The sequence below is a fragment of the Mesoplodon mirus genome, assembly GCF_964341445.2.
Source record: "Mesoplodon mirus genome assembly, chromosome: 9".
Taxonomy (NCBI): domain Eukaryota; kingdom Metazoa; phylum Chordata; class Mammalia; order Artiodactyla; family Ziphiidae; genus Mesoplodon; species Mesoplodon mirus.
This window is the reverse complement of record NC_138985.1, coordinates 17078001-17095629: the sequence shown is the minus strand read 5'-3', so window position 1 is coordinate 17095629 and position 17629 is coordinate 17078001. Positions and strand designations below refer to the sequence as shown.

At 41.2% G+C, this 17629-nt stretch overlaps 1 protein-coding gene across 2 annotated transcripts in view; it reads right to left on the bottom strand.

Annotated features, from left to right (window-relative positions):
- MAGI2 (membrane associated guanylate kinase, WW and PDZ domain containing 2) overlaps positions 1-17629 on the bottom strand; it is a gene marked incomplete at its 3' end in the record, with an annotated part of 1305599 nt that overhangs the window by 306355 nt on the left and 981615 nt on the right. For both annotated transcript variants that reach the window (XM_082632410.1, XM_082632411.1), the window contains exon 8: positions 2062-2183. In XM_082632410.1, coding sequence (XP_082488536.1) covers positions 2062-2183 — 122 coding nt within the window. The remainder of the gene's footprint in view (positions 1-2061; positions 2184-17629) is intronic.

Genomic DNA, 17629 nt, shown 5'->3' with positions numbered 1-17629 from the left:
GGGGAAAAGCCAGCCACTGAGCAGCAATCCCAGGGGTAACTGTGGGGTTAATTATGGTAAATGCAAGCAGGTGTGACTTCAGGAGCACACCTCTAAGCACTTCCCACAAACGCAGAGCAGCCCCAAGCATGCAGGGAAAGGTGAAGAGCTGCTTGGTTTGGAGAGAGATTTTTTTGTCATCATTGTTTCCGTTCACTAAATTCACCTTCTTGTGCTTAAAAAGGGCTGAATCAACAGGTAAAGATAAAGCAGAGCGTAAAATCATCCAGACACATCTGGATACATGTCTCTTGCTCTGAAAAGGTCCCGGTAGGAGGTATGTGTGAGTGGCCGGCGCTGCCCCAAACCTTGAAGGGATAGGACTAGAAAACCAAAATGGACTATGTTGTTTCCAAAAAAATAGGACCAGTGGAATATTAGTGCCTCTTCAAATGTCTAAATTGTTTAGAAAGAATGCCTGGATGTGGGACTGAGTTAGCTTTTGCTTATATTATGAGATGCTATAAAGATAACCAGATAGGGCCTCCCTGGTGGCGCAGTGGTTGAGAGTCCGCCTGCCGATGCAGGGGATACGGGTTCGTGCCCCGGTCTGGGAGGATCCCATATGCCGCGGAGCGGCTGGGCCCGTGAGCCATGGCTGCTGGGCCTGCGCATCCGGAGCCTGTGCTCCGCAACGGGAGAGGCCACAACAGTGAGAGGCCCGCATACCGCAAAAAGAAAAAAAAAAAAAAAAAAAAAAAAAGATAACCAGATAAATCCATTTCTACTGACCTGAGAGTGTTTAGTATACTCTAAAATGTGAGCAAAAGGCAAGCCAATATCTCTAGATATAATTATGAATGTAAAGGTCACACATTTTGTAATAATATGTTGACATGTTCAAATCATATACCTAAATAATCTGAACAGAACTTGAGGTTTAACTAGTAATATGTTATTTAACATACTTTTTCAGCTATGATCGGTAATAAGTATATTCCTACATATATTAAATGCTTTAAAGATAATAGTCATACTAGGAATTAGAATTAATGTCTGCTTTAAGTGTTATCACTGTCAAGTATTTTATATATATTTTTTAGTTGTTCCATTTTGGGTGACATGATTTGATATTTAAAACAGCCAAACTGTACACGGTGACTTAGTTAAGTATTCTGTTTGCTGTTGTTCCATTTTAGGTGATGTGTAATGGACAAACTATAAAGTCATGAGTCATTACATTGGAATTTTACTTTGTCTATTTACATATCTCATATATCTTTGTGAAGAAGACAGGGCACTTCTTTAAAATATAAATAAAAAACACACACATAATCTTGTCACCTCCGTTTCCTTTACGAAAGTATAGTTTCCAATTTGGAGAGAAGTTCAACGGTGAGACCTTTACATTCATCCTTCTTGTGCTGTAGTGATACGGTGTGAAATCAACCATAGGCATATCTAGACTTCCCGACTACCAGAGCCTCCTTCGTGCTTTCACACGTGAGTGTGGGCCCACTAAGATGTGAAAAGTTCATGCAGCATCTCATCCCCGTACGTGGCTCCAGGGTGAAGTGAGGTGCAGCAAGCAACCCAGGACATACCGATGCACCCGGGCCTCCAGGCAAGGTGGCGCCCATAGTAAGACAGGTCACTCACGCTGCGCGACCGCTCCCGGGCAGCGCGGGGGCAGGCGGGTTTGGGCCTAGGTACTGTCGCTGAGGAGCTGTCTACTGTCACAGAGGAGAACAAGCCTCATTCTCGTGCTTGGTTATTTGAGGACAGACTTAATGAGTCTCTATGAATCTCTGCAGTTTACGGTACCACCGTCATACCCGTTCAACTCTACCTGGCAACGTGCTGTAAATTCCTATAAGGTGCTACCTGAGGTGTTACCTTCACTCCTGAATGCTAAATGCATGAGTTTAGAGACAGAGCAAACACCCAGCTAGAGCTAATTGAGGGGTCTGGGGAAAGCAAATCAATGACATGAAATGGTCCAAGATAAAGGCCTATTTGGAGAGCAGGCAGTTCGATAGACAGTCTCTCCCTCTGAAACACTGCGTGTTGACAGGTACTAACCTCGGAAACCTGGGGCCTGCAGGGGCTTTGTTCCAAGTTCTGTGTGGGGCATGTTATGCTGCTGTAGCTTCCTTTTTGCTTCCAGGACAGGGTTTTCAAACTGTGTTCTTCTATTTATGTGGCTGAAAAATAAAATTTCAAATTAGGATAACAGTGGGGCAAAGTCATTTAAGAGAACATATGAATAGCTCTAGCTGAATACCCCACCAGCACGCAGTCAGGCCTCTGCTGGGGCTGGCCTGTGTACGGTACGCATTTCCCTGACAAGAGCAGAGTTCTCAATGGCTCTATCATACGGTGTTGTGTTTAAGTTATGCATGATTCAGCCAAAAGAACTAGGATGTGAACTTGGCTTTCTGGTCTACCGTGTTAGTTTGAGACGAGTTTGGTGCATTCAAATAAATGGCCAACAAATGAAATTTACACCAAATGGTGCTGAAGAAAAAAGTATTTGTAAAGTGTTTCTAAGCTTTGTAAAGTCCCAATATCCAACAAGATAAGTATAAGGTCAATTCACTGATGCTTTACTCTTAGAGCAACTGAAGTCCACATTTTAGAATCAGACTTGGATTAAAGGACTGTGCGGAAACATTCCTAAGGATATTTAGGAGTTGTGGAATACCTGTAGGATGACTGATACTGAGATCAGTCAAAAGCAGAGTATTTACATTCTCCCTAGTGAGACAATGAGCTTCTAGATATCAGACACAGAGCATCTTTAAGCAAGTGTGGATCAGCTAAACCAAGGGCTTAGAGTTTAAGGATTCCTTATAGTATTCTTACAGTGTGATGCATTCCTGTATAAAGTTTAGAGTTCCTTGTCCATGGAGAGGGTGGGAACGACAACCCTGCCTAGCAGCAGTGTCAAGTAGCTCTTTCTCTACGTATACATGTCGCACTAGAGGGGTGGCATGTACACTGATTTTGGTTCTTTGTACGAACAAAAATAGGATTATTGTATGAGAGCATGAAGAGGCGAGAGGGCTTAGAAGAGGAATGAACAATCACTCAGTACTTAACTCTGTGCCAGGTACTATATACACATTTCCTCAGTCAAGTCCCATGGCAACAGTCTTGAATTCTAATTATCCCCATTTTAAAGGTGATGAGACTGACACACAAGAGGTCAAATGACTTGCTCTAAGTCACATGCCTAGAAGTGAAAACGCTGGGAATGGACCACATCTGTCTCTAAAATTCATCCTTTACCTACCTACCTTCTCTTTTCAATGTATGATTTCACACTGACGAGTGTACACATACTTAATGTGCACACGCGCGCACACAATCCTCTTATTTTAGGTCTATAAATACACTTTAGGAAAAGGAAGGAGGTAAAAGAAACAAAATCTCAACAGCCAATTTTCTGTTAGTATGTCAGATATTTCCTGGTGAGACAGAAAAGCCATTGTCAGAAACACAATAAGACGACTGCAGTATCTAGTTACTTCCTCATGAGGTCGGGGCAGGGGAGCTGCTGCCTGCCACACAGGCTCTGGAGTCACTTAGTCCTGGATTCAAAATCCAGCTCTGCTGCTTGATTTGCTGTGTGACCCTGCACAAGTTATTGAGTCTGAACCTCAGTGTCTGCGTCTCTAAGATGGGCACAGTATTGGCTTCCTCCTGGGCGGTTGAGAGGATTCAATGAAAGAACGAATATTGGCCCAGGGTTTCAAGCATAGACATGCTCAGTAACTAGCAGCAGCTGTTATCATGATGGCCACCACCATCATCATCTATTCATCACTGACACTGTCCTCATTTTGAGTCCAGAGAGGAGGCTTTACCGGGGGGAGGGTCTTTAAAAGCACCAGAACCTCTCGCTAATATTGCCGTTGGTATAGGTTAGCATGCTATTTAGGAAGGGGGTGCTTATAACGATGTTCTTTGGTAATGGAACTCACTGGTATGGGGCTCAAAGTAAATGTGTCCTACGTAAGATTATTTTCCCATTGGAAGTAAAAGCTACTGTACTGCTCTTGTCACCAAGGAGTCACCATGATCTGTGGTGTGCAGTGAACTACAGTATGAGCTTTCAAAGCTTCCTTAACTCCATAAACTCTGACAGCACCCCTCTATTTCAGGAGGGGCGGACTTGAAGCCCCTCTTCCCTTTTCTCCATTGTCTCTTACTAACCTCCTTTGAAATCTTCCTATTACCTAAAGAAATATTCTTCCTGACTGCCCTTACTCATCTCCATATCTTCTCCTTTGGCTGCATCACCACATGCACCTTTTGCTTTGGATGCACTCGGAGCCACTCAAATCAGCAACACCCTATCAAGCCTCTTCTCTTTTCCCGTGAGACTCAGAGCATTTGTGGTGTAGCAGCTGAAGCAAGACAGCCTGGGTTTAAGGTGGCATCTTAGGCAAATTACTAAACTCTCTGAGCATCAATATCCTCATCTGTAAAATGGGGACATTAATATCTACCTCTTGGAGTTGCTGTGAAGATAAGAGAAATAATGTTTGCAAAGTACAGATATACAGGGAGGACCCCGCACTTGTAAGGTATAGTTGTTCTTTATTTTCAAAGTATAGTTATCCTCTATTACTATTACTTATAAGTGCTATTGCTGTTATTGTCATTATTATTACAATGTTTTCTCCATCTGTTCCACAACTCCTTCTCCAACCTCACCCAGCAACATTCTCTGCCTGTGTTGTGCTCCTCCTCTTGGCTGTCATAAAACCTTCAACAGACCTCTGTCATCACAGTTCATTTAGTTTCTTACACCCTGCCTCATAGTCAAGAGAATCAGAGGCCCTTTTAAAGAACAACCACAAGGAAAAGTAAACAAAATCCAGGGTGAAGTTAGTTGAGTCTAGGTGGAAGATCAATAGACAAAATTAATAATATAGGATCCTGTTTGTTTACTAGAGTTATGTTGCAAATTAGCTTTGAGCTTTCAAGCTGCTAATTCAGCAAGAAAGAGAAACCAGTTCTATTCTTCACAGTATTTAAGATAAACTCGAGACAGCTGTTCTGAAGGACATAGTATTCCTGTTACTCTCTTGAGATCATTCTTTCCAGGTCCTGGATAAAGGTGTTTCTGTGATGTAGTATACAACAACCTCCTAGATGATAATGACACAATAATGAATTTAGTAACCTTATCATACTGTGTTTTAATAATTGATTTTCATGTTTATTTCCTTCTCTAGACTGTGCACACCTGTATACAGGATCCAGGTGTTATTCAACTTTGTATGCTAAGCACGGGACATAGTGAGAGATAATAATTTTTTTGTTAAATGATGAATATGTGTTTTGAAACTTTTGTCTACAAATATATGTTACTAATTTTGAGAAATCAGAAACAGTTCTGAGTATCATTTCCTATCTGTTCCTGTTTCTGTTTTTCTAGGTCGTTGTTCATCATATGCATAACTTTATCCTTAGAAAACACATTACAAGAACTTTCTGGGGTAGATTTACTATACAGTTGGGTTCTTCCAACTTGCTAGCTGCATATAATTACTTCCTTAGAAAAGTCATAGCCACTTGCTTTATGGAAACTATGTTGACAAGATTCCATTCACCATCAAAGTGAAGTTCTACATTTCACAGAGAATGAAAATCCCAATGAACTCGTCTGGTATGACTTGTACCTGACAAAGAGTGGAAGCTGGGATGGCTTTAGTGTCCTGAGCTAATTGCTACAGAACATTTGCATTGTCACAAATAAAGTCATTCATTTAGATTTTAAAATGCTCCCAAGCTTTAAAAGACCTATTACAAAGAAATATGATTGTTGCTGAATAGAGAAGCCTTGTCTTCCTTGTGCTTCCAATAAGAATAGTTTGAAGTCCTTTTAGCAAGGATTTGGGGGACTTACAATGTGTAAAAGGACGTGAATGACAAATGTCATCCTCTTCCTCATTGTTTAGGCTCTGCGAGAGAATTATTAGCTAGTTCATCCAGCTCTGTACTGAACAGGAGCCTGGGAAGCTACCAAGAGTTCTTATTCTTTAGCTCAATCTAGTTTATTATCATATTTTAGTAATAGAATTTTTAGATGTTAAGAGCTAAGGAGGTAAGAGACATATTCTGAGGAGGGTAGATCCCAACAACCCCATTTCCTTTTACAAAAAAGAAAGACTACTGATATGAGATCCTTCCATGTGGGAATGGCAAAGGGAACAGGTTATTCAAGGATGACATTCCATCACCTTCTCTCTTTGCCAGTACAGTCACTCATTTGCAGCTTAACTCCTCCCTCCCCTTTTCTTTATGGAATGGAATGGAAACTTAAGATAAGTTCGCATGTGGCAGTACTTTGTAGCTCTGGATGGACCTGAAGAACTTAAAAAGCAAACAAAAACAGAGAGGACTCAGGCCCACCCTAACTCAACTGAGCCACAATCTCCAAATGGGGTATGGGCATTGACATTTTTTAAAAAAAGCTTCCCAGATAACTCTGTAGTGCAGCGAGGGTTGCAATCCCCTAAGTTAGAAGCTGAGAAGGTGTGAGAAGGTAGTTGAATAAGGACTTTCTTGCCTTATTCAACTGGAAGTCACTTTTTCTGTGCAGGGCCCTGGGGAATACTAGGAAATGCTCTTTTGCTCTAGAAGAGAGGACACGTGCCAACAAAAGGGCGAGACATGCACAGAGGGAAGGAAATCTTTGCAGCTGATGGATGATATGCTGCCAAGGGTAGTCCCAGCTCAGAGTCCTGTATGGCTGCCACCTCCTTCACCGTGGGGAAGCCATGGAAGAAACAGGGGGAAAGTCGTACATCCTGAGCCCATCAGTACACACAGGACAGGTCTGCTGGGTGAGGAAGGCCATCATCTGACCCTCACCACCAGTGCTCCCTCCATATTCCAGCTTGTTAGCTCTCCACCTCGCTTCTCCTGGGTTTTTGGAGAGGGGCACTTTTACTGCATAGTCACAAATGACACCTTTTGTACCCACTGGTCACTATCACATCATCTTGACCTCAGTTGACAGATTAGAAATGGATCTTTGGCTCAGTGTGAGAGACGAAGACAGCAACTTTCGAGTGGAGATTGTACCACGAGTAAAATATTTCCAAGATGATCAAGGGGCTACACTAATTACTCCAATGCATGAGGTAGCCAGTGCTCAATAAATATTTGTTGAATAAATGCCTGGAGGGAGGCAGGCATGTAGGAAAGGTCATAGCTCTTGCTGTTTTCCAGTTTAACTCTCCCATAAAATACATGTTGTGACAGAACTTATGGTGAAGCTTAGGGCCAACTTATGTGCTATAACCAATCTGCATTTGGGTAATGATCCATGGAATGCTTCAAAACAGAGAATCTTTCAAGACTTTCTCGTGATAGTGAAAAAGTCATCCCACTTCAGTGATGAAAGATTTGGATCTGCTGTCTTGTGTTACAACAGGAATGTTCTCAAATGGCAAAGCACTACATTAGGGACAAAATATGGGAGCACCAGGAGGCAGCTACTCAGCACTGGGTGTGGGAAGGTTGGCTTGTGGTTTGGGGTTGCAGCTCAGTATGTCATCCCTTCTACGCAAACCTGCTCCTTTTGGGGCTTCCCAAAATCTATTTTACTGGGAGCATATATTTTTTTAAGGAGAGAATAATTCCTGAATGGAATAACAGTATGAATTTCCAGGTTGCTTGGAATTCCATAGGTTTTGCTTGACCCTAATTCTGACTCCCATACTTCTGGATGGTCAGGAAAGTGTGTGTTGCTTCCTCACATATGAACCACTAAACTGTAGCTACACTGGTGGCCAAACACACACACTGCCCCTTCCCTGTCTGTATTTTTATTCATTTAAATACAAGCTTTGAGAAGACCCCATAAAGTTTTCTCTACTATCCAGTTGAGATAGATGGAATAAAAACTTCCTCTTGCTTCAGAAACTAAGAGAAGATAATAACTCTACAGGGATCTTCTGGGGCCAACCCTCTCGATAGAAGGCAGGACACTGTGTTAAGAGCTTGGTCACTGCAGTCACATTGCCGGCATTCACATCCAAGCCCCACCACATCCTAGGCATATGATCTTTCGCACATTATTTACCCTCCCTGTGCTTCAGAATTTTTCATCTATAAAGCTGGGATAAAAGTAAGACCACTGTAACCTCACCTCTCTTTCGGCCGGTACGGCAGCAGAGGTTCGGATGGTCCCGGGCCTGTGGCCGCTTGGCCTCCGACGGCTGGGGCGCAGGGCAGGAGCGTGTGGCTGCCCTGAGTCTAGTGAGGCTGGCGCCGCGGCCGGGCCGGGTCCGAGGCTCCCGGTTCCTGAACGCGTGGAGGTCAGCAGCCTGGTCTGGCCTCCGCCACGTTGTCGGTTTTAATTTTTGTTCAGGTGAAAGATGGACGCTTGAAGCATAGACTGCTGCTAGCTGACTACTTACTATATGGGAGCAGAAAGATGACCTAAGGATGTCCTCGGTGAGGAACTTGACAACTTGATCTTCAGGAGTTGCTTAGAGTATTTAAAGTTTCCAGGATTGCTAAAAAAAATACTTCTTTTGGATAGTCCATAAATGTACATCTAAAACAGTGGGGCTATAAATAAAATAATTTAATGTGCAAAAAAAATAGGGCTTCCCTGGTGGCGCAGTGGTTGGGAGTCCGCCTGCCGATGCAGGGGACACGGGTTCGTGCCCCGGTCCAGGAAGATCCCACATGCTGCGGAGCGGCTAGGCCCATGAGCCATGGCCGCTGAGCCTGCGTGTCCGGAGCCTGTTCTCCGCAACGGGAGAGGCCACAACAGTGAGAGGCCCGCATACCACAAAAAAAAAAAATAATAATAATAAATAAATAATTAAAAAAAGTAAGACCACCTCATAAAGTTGTTGCGCATATTAAATAAATTAAAATGAGTAAATCACTTAAGACCAGTGCCTAGATGTAAGTACTCAATAAATGCTACTGTGATTCATCAGATATTTGTTTCTCAAATGGTCTTTGCTAGGCACTTTGGTAGTGGGTGCAGGTAGGGGCAAAGATCAATCAGACACACAGTCTAGCAGGGGAGATAAAACAGAAACAAAAAAAAAACTATAAAATAGGCTTTCCATACTATGACGTATGCCTTACAGTGCTTTGAAAATCTAGAAATTTTAAAAGTACTAGATGAAAGACTGATGTTTTAAATCTACTAAAACGAGCTTTGGATAAATGGAAGAATTAAATCTGTTTTACTTGGAGCAGTTTCTAAAAACAGACTAATTGAATCCCGCCTCTTGAAAGATTTCTTCCCAATTCTAACACTTAAGTGACAAGTTTCTTTCTATAAATGTCCATTCATTATTCCCTACTGTACCTGGGGGAAATGTGAACTTGCTTTATGAATGAGGGTGGGAAGACCGAGTCACGTGTTACTTCCTCTTGCTCTTTCTGGACATGAGGGTGTCTGATCCGGGGACATAGTGTCCAAGTGGGAGGTGGAACCACGGCCAGCTGAGAAGAGTATGTTTATCTTCGTGCTGAAACTCTCACAGCTAAGGAGTCTGTCGTCCATTCCCCACCAGGCAGAGCTTCCCACATGTGGATATATTTTCAGATAAATGAGCTCTCTTCCCTTCCCTAGTAGTAGTGGCAAGTTATTTAGTCGGCATTGATTTGTAATGTGTATTTTATGTGTATCTTATGTAGAAGGGGGATTCATCGCTTAGCCATTACTATTGACCAATTACTTGGAACACTTGATATTTTACTCTCAGCAGAAATGACACTGTGCACTGTCAATCATGCCGTGAAGCCCCCAGGACCTGCAAGATACATAGACTCATTTTTTAAAATTTCAGAGCCAGTAGGCATGCATTTAAAATGTTTTTTATCCATCCCTTCCCATTCCCATAAAACACCTCTTAAATTTTATTGCTGGGTGCAGGAGGAGGTTATTGTTCTCAAAGGTAACAAGAGATTGAGCAAAAGTAGTGAGTTATAAACTTGGGGAATAGAGCTTAGCTTGAAGGAGACTAAAAGATGACACTATTTCAACATCTTTCAGTATTAAGAGACAAGACTAGATCAATTCTCCTCCGCTGGTGTCTGCCAACCCCGACTCACTGGCTTTAGTCCTTTAAGTCTCATGTACACTTTCATGAATGTATCAGTGTGCTAGGCACTGGGAACACGAAAATGAATACAACACAACCCCTTCACCAAGGGGGCTCATACTCCAATGGGGCAGACACACAAGTTGGATGACCAACCACCCCAGGTTTGTCTAGGACTAAAGCATTTCCCAGGGTGCAGGACTTCCTTTTCTAAAACCTGGACTGTCCTGGGTAAATTGGGCTGAGTTGGTCACTCTATAAGCGGTCAGAAAATTTGTATTCACAAAGTGGGGACTCCAAAGAAGAAAAGACAACTTAGTCTGATGGTTCAGGGAAGCTTCACAAAGGAAGTGGCACTTAAGCAGATTCTAAGAGGATAGATGTATTTTGCCAGATGGAGAAGGAGGCATTTTAGGAAGAGAATAGTGGATTCAAAGGTGTTTGGGAATATCCATCCTGCTTAGCCAGAGTAGGGGGCTCGTGAATACACACATGCGTATGTTTGCATGTGGGTGGTGCTGTGAGAGCAGGAGGCATGGGGGAGAGGATGAACTTCAAGATGGGGAGGATACTTCCAAGCCATGGGATGAGATTTTGTTTCGTTTCAAGTTTCCCTACTTCCATTATGGCTTTAGTCTAATGGCTGGCCATAACTTGGAAAGTCTCCATCCTGGAGGATGTGCCTTATTCCTGAACTTGGGGGGATTACAAAATGAGTTTTGCCATATTAACCACATAGGAAAAGTTGCAGTGCTCCCTAGAATTCTCAGTCATTTCAGCATCATTTAGTCGTTACCTCCAATGTACTAGTTATTGTACTTACCCGGTATTATGAGGATGGACAAGATGCTCTCTGACTGTGAAGAATCACATTACCCAGGGAACTAGACCTTACAATGTGCTGGGAAGGGTGAGAATAATCTGACTTGTAATATACTGTACGTTGAACTGGATTGCAATTTATTAATAACTTAGGTATGAGTTGTTAAAATATGAAGTCACAATATAGCCTAAGTCTACTGAACTCCAAAAAATATGACTCAGTATTAAAAACCTGTGCATACACATCACTCATATATAATGTTAGACATACACAGCCATGGGTACAGGAATACTTTGGGCCTGACATCAAGGTGAGTCAGAGAATTACCAAGCACACTCAGAACAGTGAGGCATCATGAAGGCAACATCACTGATGTCTAGGATTATCCAGGAAGGAGGGAGTCAGGGAAAGAGTGCCAGTGAGAGGAGACGGACACGACTGGGAACAAGACTGTGAGATTTTGAAAGTCAACATGACAGGAAGATAATTCCAACTTTATATAATAGCAAACCTCCCCAGGTTTCCAAGTCTAATATTCAGAGTGAGAAAAAGATTAAAAAAATATTATTCTTGACTACTGAGTCTCTAACACTGTTAAGACCAGAGAAAAATAAAACACATAGCTATTCCTTTCATATGTTAGAAGGTAATGCAGGAAGAATTAGAAAACAAAGCAAAATTAAAAGTACTTTTGATGAGTCTTAGGGAGAAAAAGATCTTTTGCCAGATACCTAGAATCTGCAGAGAACCTTTCAATACCTTGCCATTAATAAGTGGCCATGGGGCCTGACTGGGCAGGAGCCTATCATTCTGAGAAGATAAGGACCCTGGGAAGATAAGAAAGGCATGGAAGAGAAGTCCTGGGAAGAGAGGATAAAGGTTCAGCAGAACCAAAAGCAAAGAAAGGTGGCAGTAGGTTGCTTCACTGTTGTGTTTGATAGATTGCTTTTTGGGGAAAACTATTGTTGCAGAGTTTTATATAATTAACACACGATGTCTAAAATTATGCCATTACGAGAAGAGCAAAGTTCTGAGATGACAGTTTCATGTATCTGTAACAGGGGGATTTATTTTTATGTAACTTGTTTGTTCCTTTGCACAATACACATGGAGGGTTGGTGAATTTAGGCTCCCATGTAGGCCGAGCTTGTAGTTTCCATTCTAAAGCTGCAAATAAAGAAGATGAAAGGTGTGACGTTGGATATTTCACGAGAACGTTCTGTCTTGCACGCTTCTACAGTTACTTGGTTGCCGTTCAGATTTAAATTCTATTTAACAGATGCCACATTTGTGGAAAGAAATAGTTGTTTGACAAATGAATGTCGGCCTTGTAAACAAAAGACAGAATAATGGGAGAACGGTGGGTAGTAGCGAGAGATGGGAAATAATACTCGTTGAGGAAATACTATATGCCAAACCGTCAGGTAAATATGTTCCTTGCTGTTAATTCAGCAGCTCCTCAGAGAGGGTAAACAATTTTCTGCAGTTCTCAGAGTAAGAAGCAGATTCGTGAATCAAACCCACCTCTGCGTAGTGCCAACTCCAACAACATTGATTTAGGTGATTCTGAGACAAATATACATTTACTTTTCAATGATACTCCTTATGTATATGTAGGCTTGGGCTATCTTTAATGATCTGTGACTACTTCAGCCAGGTGATTCTCAATTATCGGTGTTATTTGTGAAACTGGAAGCTTTCATAGCATTGTAAATTACATGCTGGTTTTTGGAAGATAAAACCGTGAACATATAGCACATTATTTTGATTATTAAATGATTTTTCTAAAGAACCCAATGATTATGTGCATAGAAATAGGGGCTGAATATGTATTATAAGAAAACATGTATGTGTGTGTATGTTTTGCATATTGTAAAAAGTGAGCAATGAAACGATAATGAGAATATGGGCGGGAAGCCAGGAGACCGGCTCTGGGTGACCTAGTTTTCAAACTAGAAGAGTCTCCTCCAAGGGTTGCCTTTTAGCCTCACTTAGGGCTAATCCTAACTCTGCTTTTCTTGAACTTTGCCCTTACCAACTCTGGAAATTGAACATGGGCCACTGTCTCTGGCAATCATGATAATGATAATAAGAGTCTGCACTCATATTTATGAGTGAGGTTAGAGCTGTACGTAAGTGAGAATGGGGGTAGTCAGTAACAACAACTACGTATGTTTTGTCTTGTCTCAAACCTTGAAAAGGACAGGTTATGTCCTGCTGAAGTCCAGTGATACAATAAGAAATGAAAACATGGTACTTACTCCATTACTTACAGAAATTCCTTATGTGGTAACAAGGGGGAACCTCGAGTGCAGGTAAGACCCTCCCCTTGACGCTCACATAAGAGTTCCCTGTAAATGGTGGATTAGGCCATGAGCAGTAACACAGGTGAGGGGAACCACCTGCACTCTGGTTTCCTCAATCTCACACGGACCTCTTGGGCTTCACCAGAGTGAAAGCCACTTACAATGAGTCTCAGTGATCATTCTCTGTTATTTTTAAGATCAAACCAGCATTTGAAGTTTAAACCACATTTGAAGATTAAGTCTACCTCTCACTACCTTTGTAAAGTTCCCCTAATATCTCTGAACTGCAATGGCCTCATCTGTAAATATCCTATTCACCTCACAGGACTGTTCTGAAGAGAAATATGTGAAAGTGTTTAAAGATGAAGCACTGTATAGATTTTAATATTATCTTGTTGTACTGAGAGTATGGGAGTCAAGTGTAACTTAAATATGGACAGCATCAGGTCTCTTAATTACTGTCCTGGGCTGCAACTCTATTTCTACCGCCTACAAGCTTGATGGTCTGGCTTCTTTAAGTTTCTCTGTCTGTAAAACATGAATAATAGTATCTAACACACAGTGCTGTGGTAATGACTAAATGAATTATGTGAAATGCTTAATACATACCAAGTGCTTAGGAGACGGTAGCTATTAATATGACTTTTCTGGGTTGACTGATAGTTATTAACTATTTATATATTAAGTCAATGCCCCCAACTAACTTACTGAGTAATATTATAGAAAAAAGAAAGATAATAATCCTTATCATTTTATCTATCTGAAAATATATTCATATGTTTTATGATGCCCAATTAAAGCTGGAGAAAGTGAAGTAAGAATAAAATGAGGGGACTTTGTCAACCTCTGTATATGAATGTTGTGCTTAGTGGAAATTTGAACTAAGCTCTTTTCATTATGACAGACTCAATAAATGGTACTTAATAAGCTTTCAGAAACCACACACCTAATGGTGAGGACTTTCTTCTGGACTACATTAATGCAAAATTAATTTTATTGGTTTATCAAAGCAAATAGTCTCTTTTTGCCTAGAGTAGATCCAGTTAAGCTCAGCCACAGAACATAATTTTTTTCCAGATAATTTAAAAGTTCATCTTACTTAGCTAGATTGAACATATGAAAGTTGATAATAAAAAATGTGTGATCCGTCCATTTTTATTACACAATTAGCTGTCTATTATAACATATTTTCATCTAAAGTCATCCGTTAAACACTAATAATAAATAATGTTTAACAATGTCACCTTGTACTATAAAAAAAGGAAAACAATATCCTTTCAAATATATTCAGCTTTGACAGCGGTGAGACAAATAGAGTTCTTACCTGACTTTTTGTTTATAACCTTATCTTTATCTTTCTGACTTTTATTTAATGATAATCAGTCTCATATCTGTAGATATCAAATACACTTCTATTTGTAAGGAGGTTCTTTTATAATAATCCACCATTTTTGGAAGTCTTCTTTCTTCAACACTCACATGATGGGATTGTTAAAATCATTAAAGTAAAATAAAAAATGGTAATATATGTTATTGTCTAGCCAAATAACAAGTAGAAATGGAAATAAAAGGCTTTTACATTTTAAGTACTCTTTGATCAGCATGCATAATGAGAAAATAACGAGGCTTATTTAACACAGGAAAATGGCTGGTGGAGCCTGAACCAAGATGGCAGAGTAGAAGGACATGCTCTCACTCCTTCTTGTGAGAACACCAGAATCACAAATAGCTGCTGGACAATCATCGACAGGAAGACACTGGAACTCACCAAAAAAGATACCACACATCCAAAGACAAAGGAGAAGCCACAATGAGACAGTAGGAGGGGTACAATCACAGCAAAATCGAATCCCATAACTGCTGGTTGGGTGACTCACAGACTGGAGAACACTTATACCACAGAAGTCCACACACTGGAGTGAAGGTTCTGAGCCCCACGTCAGGCTTCCCAACCTGGGGGTCTGGCAGCAGGAGGAGGAATTCCTAGAGAATCAGACATTGATGACTAGTGGGAATTGATTGCAGAACTTCGACAGGACCGGGGGAAACAGACTCCACTCTTGGAGGGCACACACAAAGTAGTGTGCGCACTGGGACCCGGGGAAGGAGCAGTGACCCCAGGGGAGAATGAAGCAGACCTACCTGCTAGTGTTGGAAGGACTCCTGTAGAGGCGGGGGGGTGGCTGTGGCTCACCACGGGGACAAGCACACTGGCAGCAGAAGTTCTGGGAAGTACTCCTTGGCTTGAGCCCTCCCAGAGTCCACAATTAGCCCCACAAAAGAGCCCAGGTAGGCTCCAGTGTTGGGTTGCCTCAGCCAAACAACTAACAGGGAGGAAACCCAGCCCCACCCATCAGCAGTCAAGTGGATTAAAGTTTTACTGAGCTCTGCCCACCAGAGCAACAGTCAGCTCTACCCACCACCAGCCCCTCCTATTAGGAAACCTGCACCATCCTCTTAGATAGCCTCATCCACCAGAGGGCAGACAGCAGAAGCAAGAAGAACTACAATCCTGCAGCCTGTGGAACAAAAACCAAATTCACAGAAAGATAGACAAGATGAAAAGGCAGAGGGCTATGTACCAGATGAAGGAACAAGATAAAACCCCAGAAAAACAACTAAATGAAGTGGAGATAGGCAAACATCCAGAAAAATAATTCAGAATAAAGATAGGGAAGATGATCCAGGACCCTGGAAAAAGAATGGAGGCAAAGATTGAGAAGATGCCAGAAATGTTTAACAAAGACGTAGAATTAAAGAACAAACAAACAGAGATGAACAATACAATAACTGGAATGAACACTACACTAGATGGAATCAATAGCAGAATAACTGAGGCAGAAGAACAGATAAGTGACCTGGAAAACAGAATGGTGGAATTCACTGCTGCAGAACAGAATAAAGAAAAAAGAATGAAAGGAAATGAAGACAGTCTAAGAGGCCTCTGGGACGACATTAAACGCAACAACATTCACATTATAGGGGTCCCAGAAGGAGCAGAGAGAGAGAAAGGACCCAAGAAGAGATTATAGTCAAAAACTTCCCTAACATGGGAAAGGAAATAGCCACCCAAGTCCAGGAAGCGCAGTGAGTCCCATACAGGATAAACCCAAGGAGAAACATGCCGAGACATATAGTAATCAAATTGGCAAAAATTAAAGGCAAAGAAAAATTACTGAAAGCAGCAAGGGAAAAATGACAAAAAAACATACAAGGGAACTCCCATAAGGTAAACAGCTGATTTCTCAGCAGAAACTCTACAAGCCAGAAGGGAGTGGCATGATATACTTAAAGTGATGAAAGGGAGAACCTACAACCAAGATTAATCTACCCTGCAAGGATCTCATTCAGATTCGATGGAGAAATCAAACGCTTTACAGACAAGCAAAAGCTAAGAGAATTCAGCACTACCAAACCAGCTCTACAACAAATGCTAAAGGAACTTCTCTAAGTGGAAAACACAAGAGAAAAAAAGGACCTGCAAAAACAAACCCAAAACAATTAAGGAAATGGTCGTAGGAACATACATATTGATAATTACCTTAAACGTGAATGGATTAAATGCTCCAACCAAAAGACACAGGCTTGCTGAATGGATACAAAAACAAGACCCATATATATGCTGTCTACAAGAGACCCACTTCAGACCTAGGGACACATACAGACTGAAAGTGAGGGGATGGAAAAAGATATTCCATGCCAATGGAAATCAAAAGAAAGCTGGAGTAGCTATACTCATATCAGATAAAATAGACTTTAAAATAAAGAATGTTACAAAGACAAGCAAGGACACTACATAATGACTGAGGGATCAATCCAAGAAGAAGATATAACAATTATAAATATATACGCACCCAACATAGGAGCACCTCAATACATAAGGAAACTGCTAACAGCTATAAAAGAGGAAATCGACAGTAACAAATAATAGTGAGGGACTTTAACATCTCACTGACACCAATGGACAGATCATCCAAAATGAAAATAAATAAAAAGAAGCTTTAAATGACACAATAGACCAGACAGATTTAACTGATATTTATAGGACATTCCATCCAAAAGCAGCAGATTACACTTTCTTCGCAAGTGCGCACAGAACATTCTCCAGGATAGATCACATCTTGGATCACAAATCAAGCCTCAGTAAATTTAAGAAAACTGAAATCATATCAAGCATCTTTTCTGACCACAACGCTATGAGATTAGAAATGAATTACAGGGGAAAAAACATAAAAAACACAAACACATGGAGGCTAAACACTACATTACTAAATAACCAAGAGATCACTGAAGAAATCAAAGAGGAAATCAAAAATTACCTAGAGACAAATGACAATGAAAACACGATGAACCCAAACCTACGGGATGCAGCAAAAGCAGTTCTAAGAGGGAAGTTTATAGCTATACAAGCCTACCTCAAGAAACAA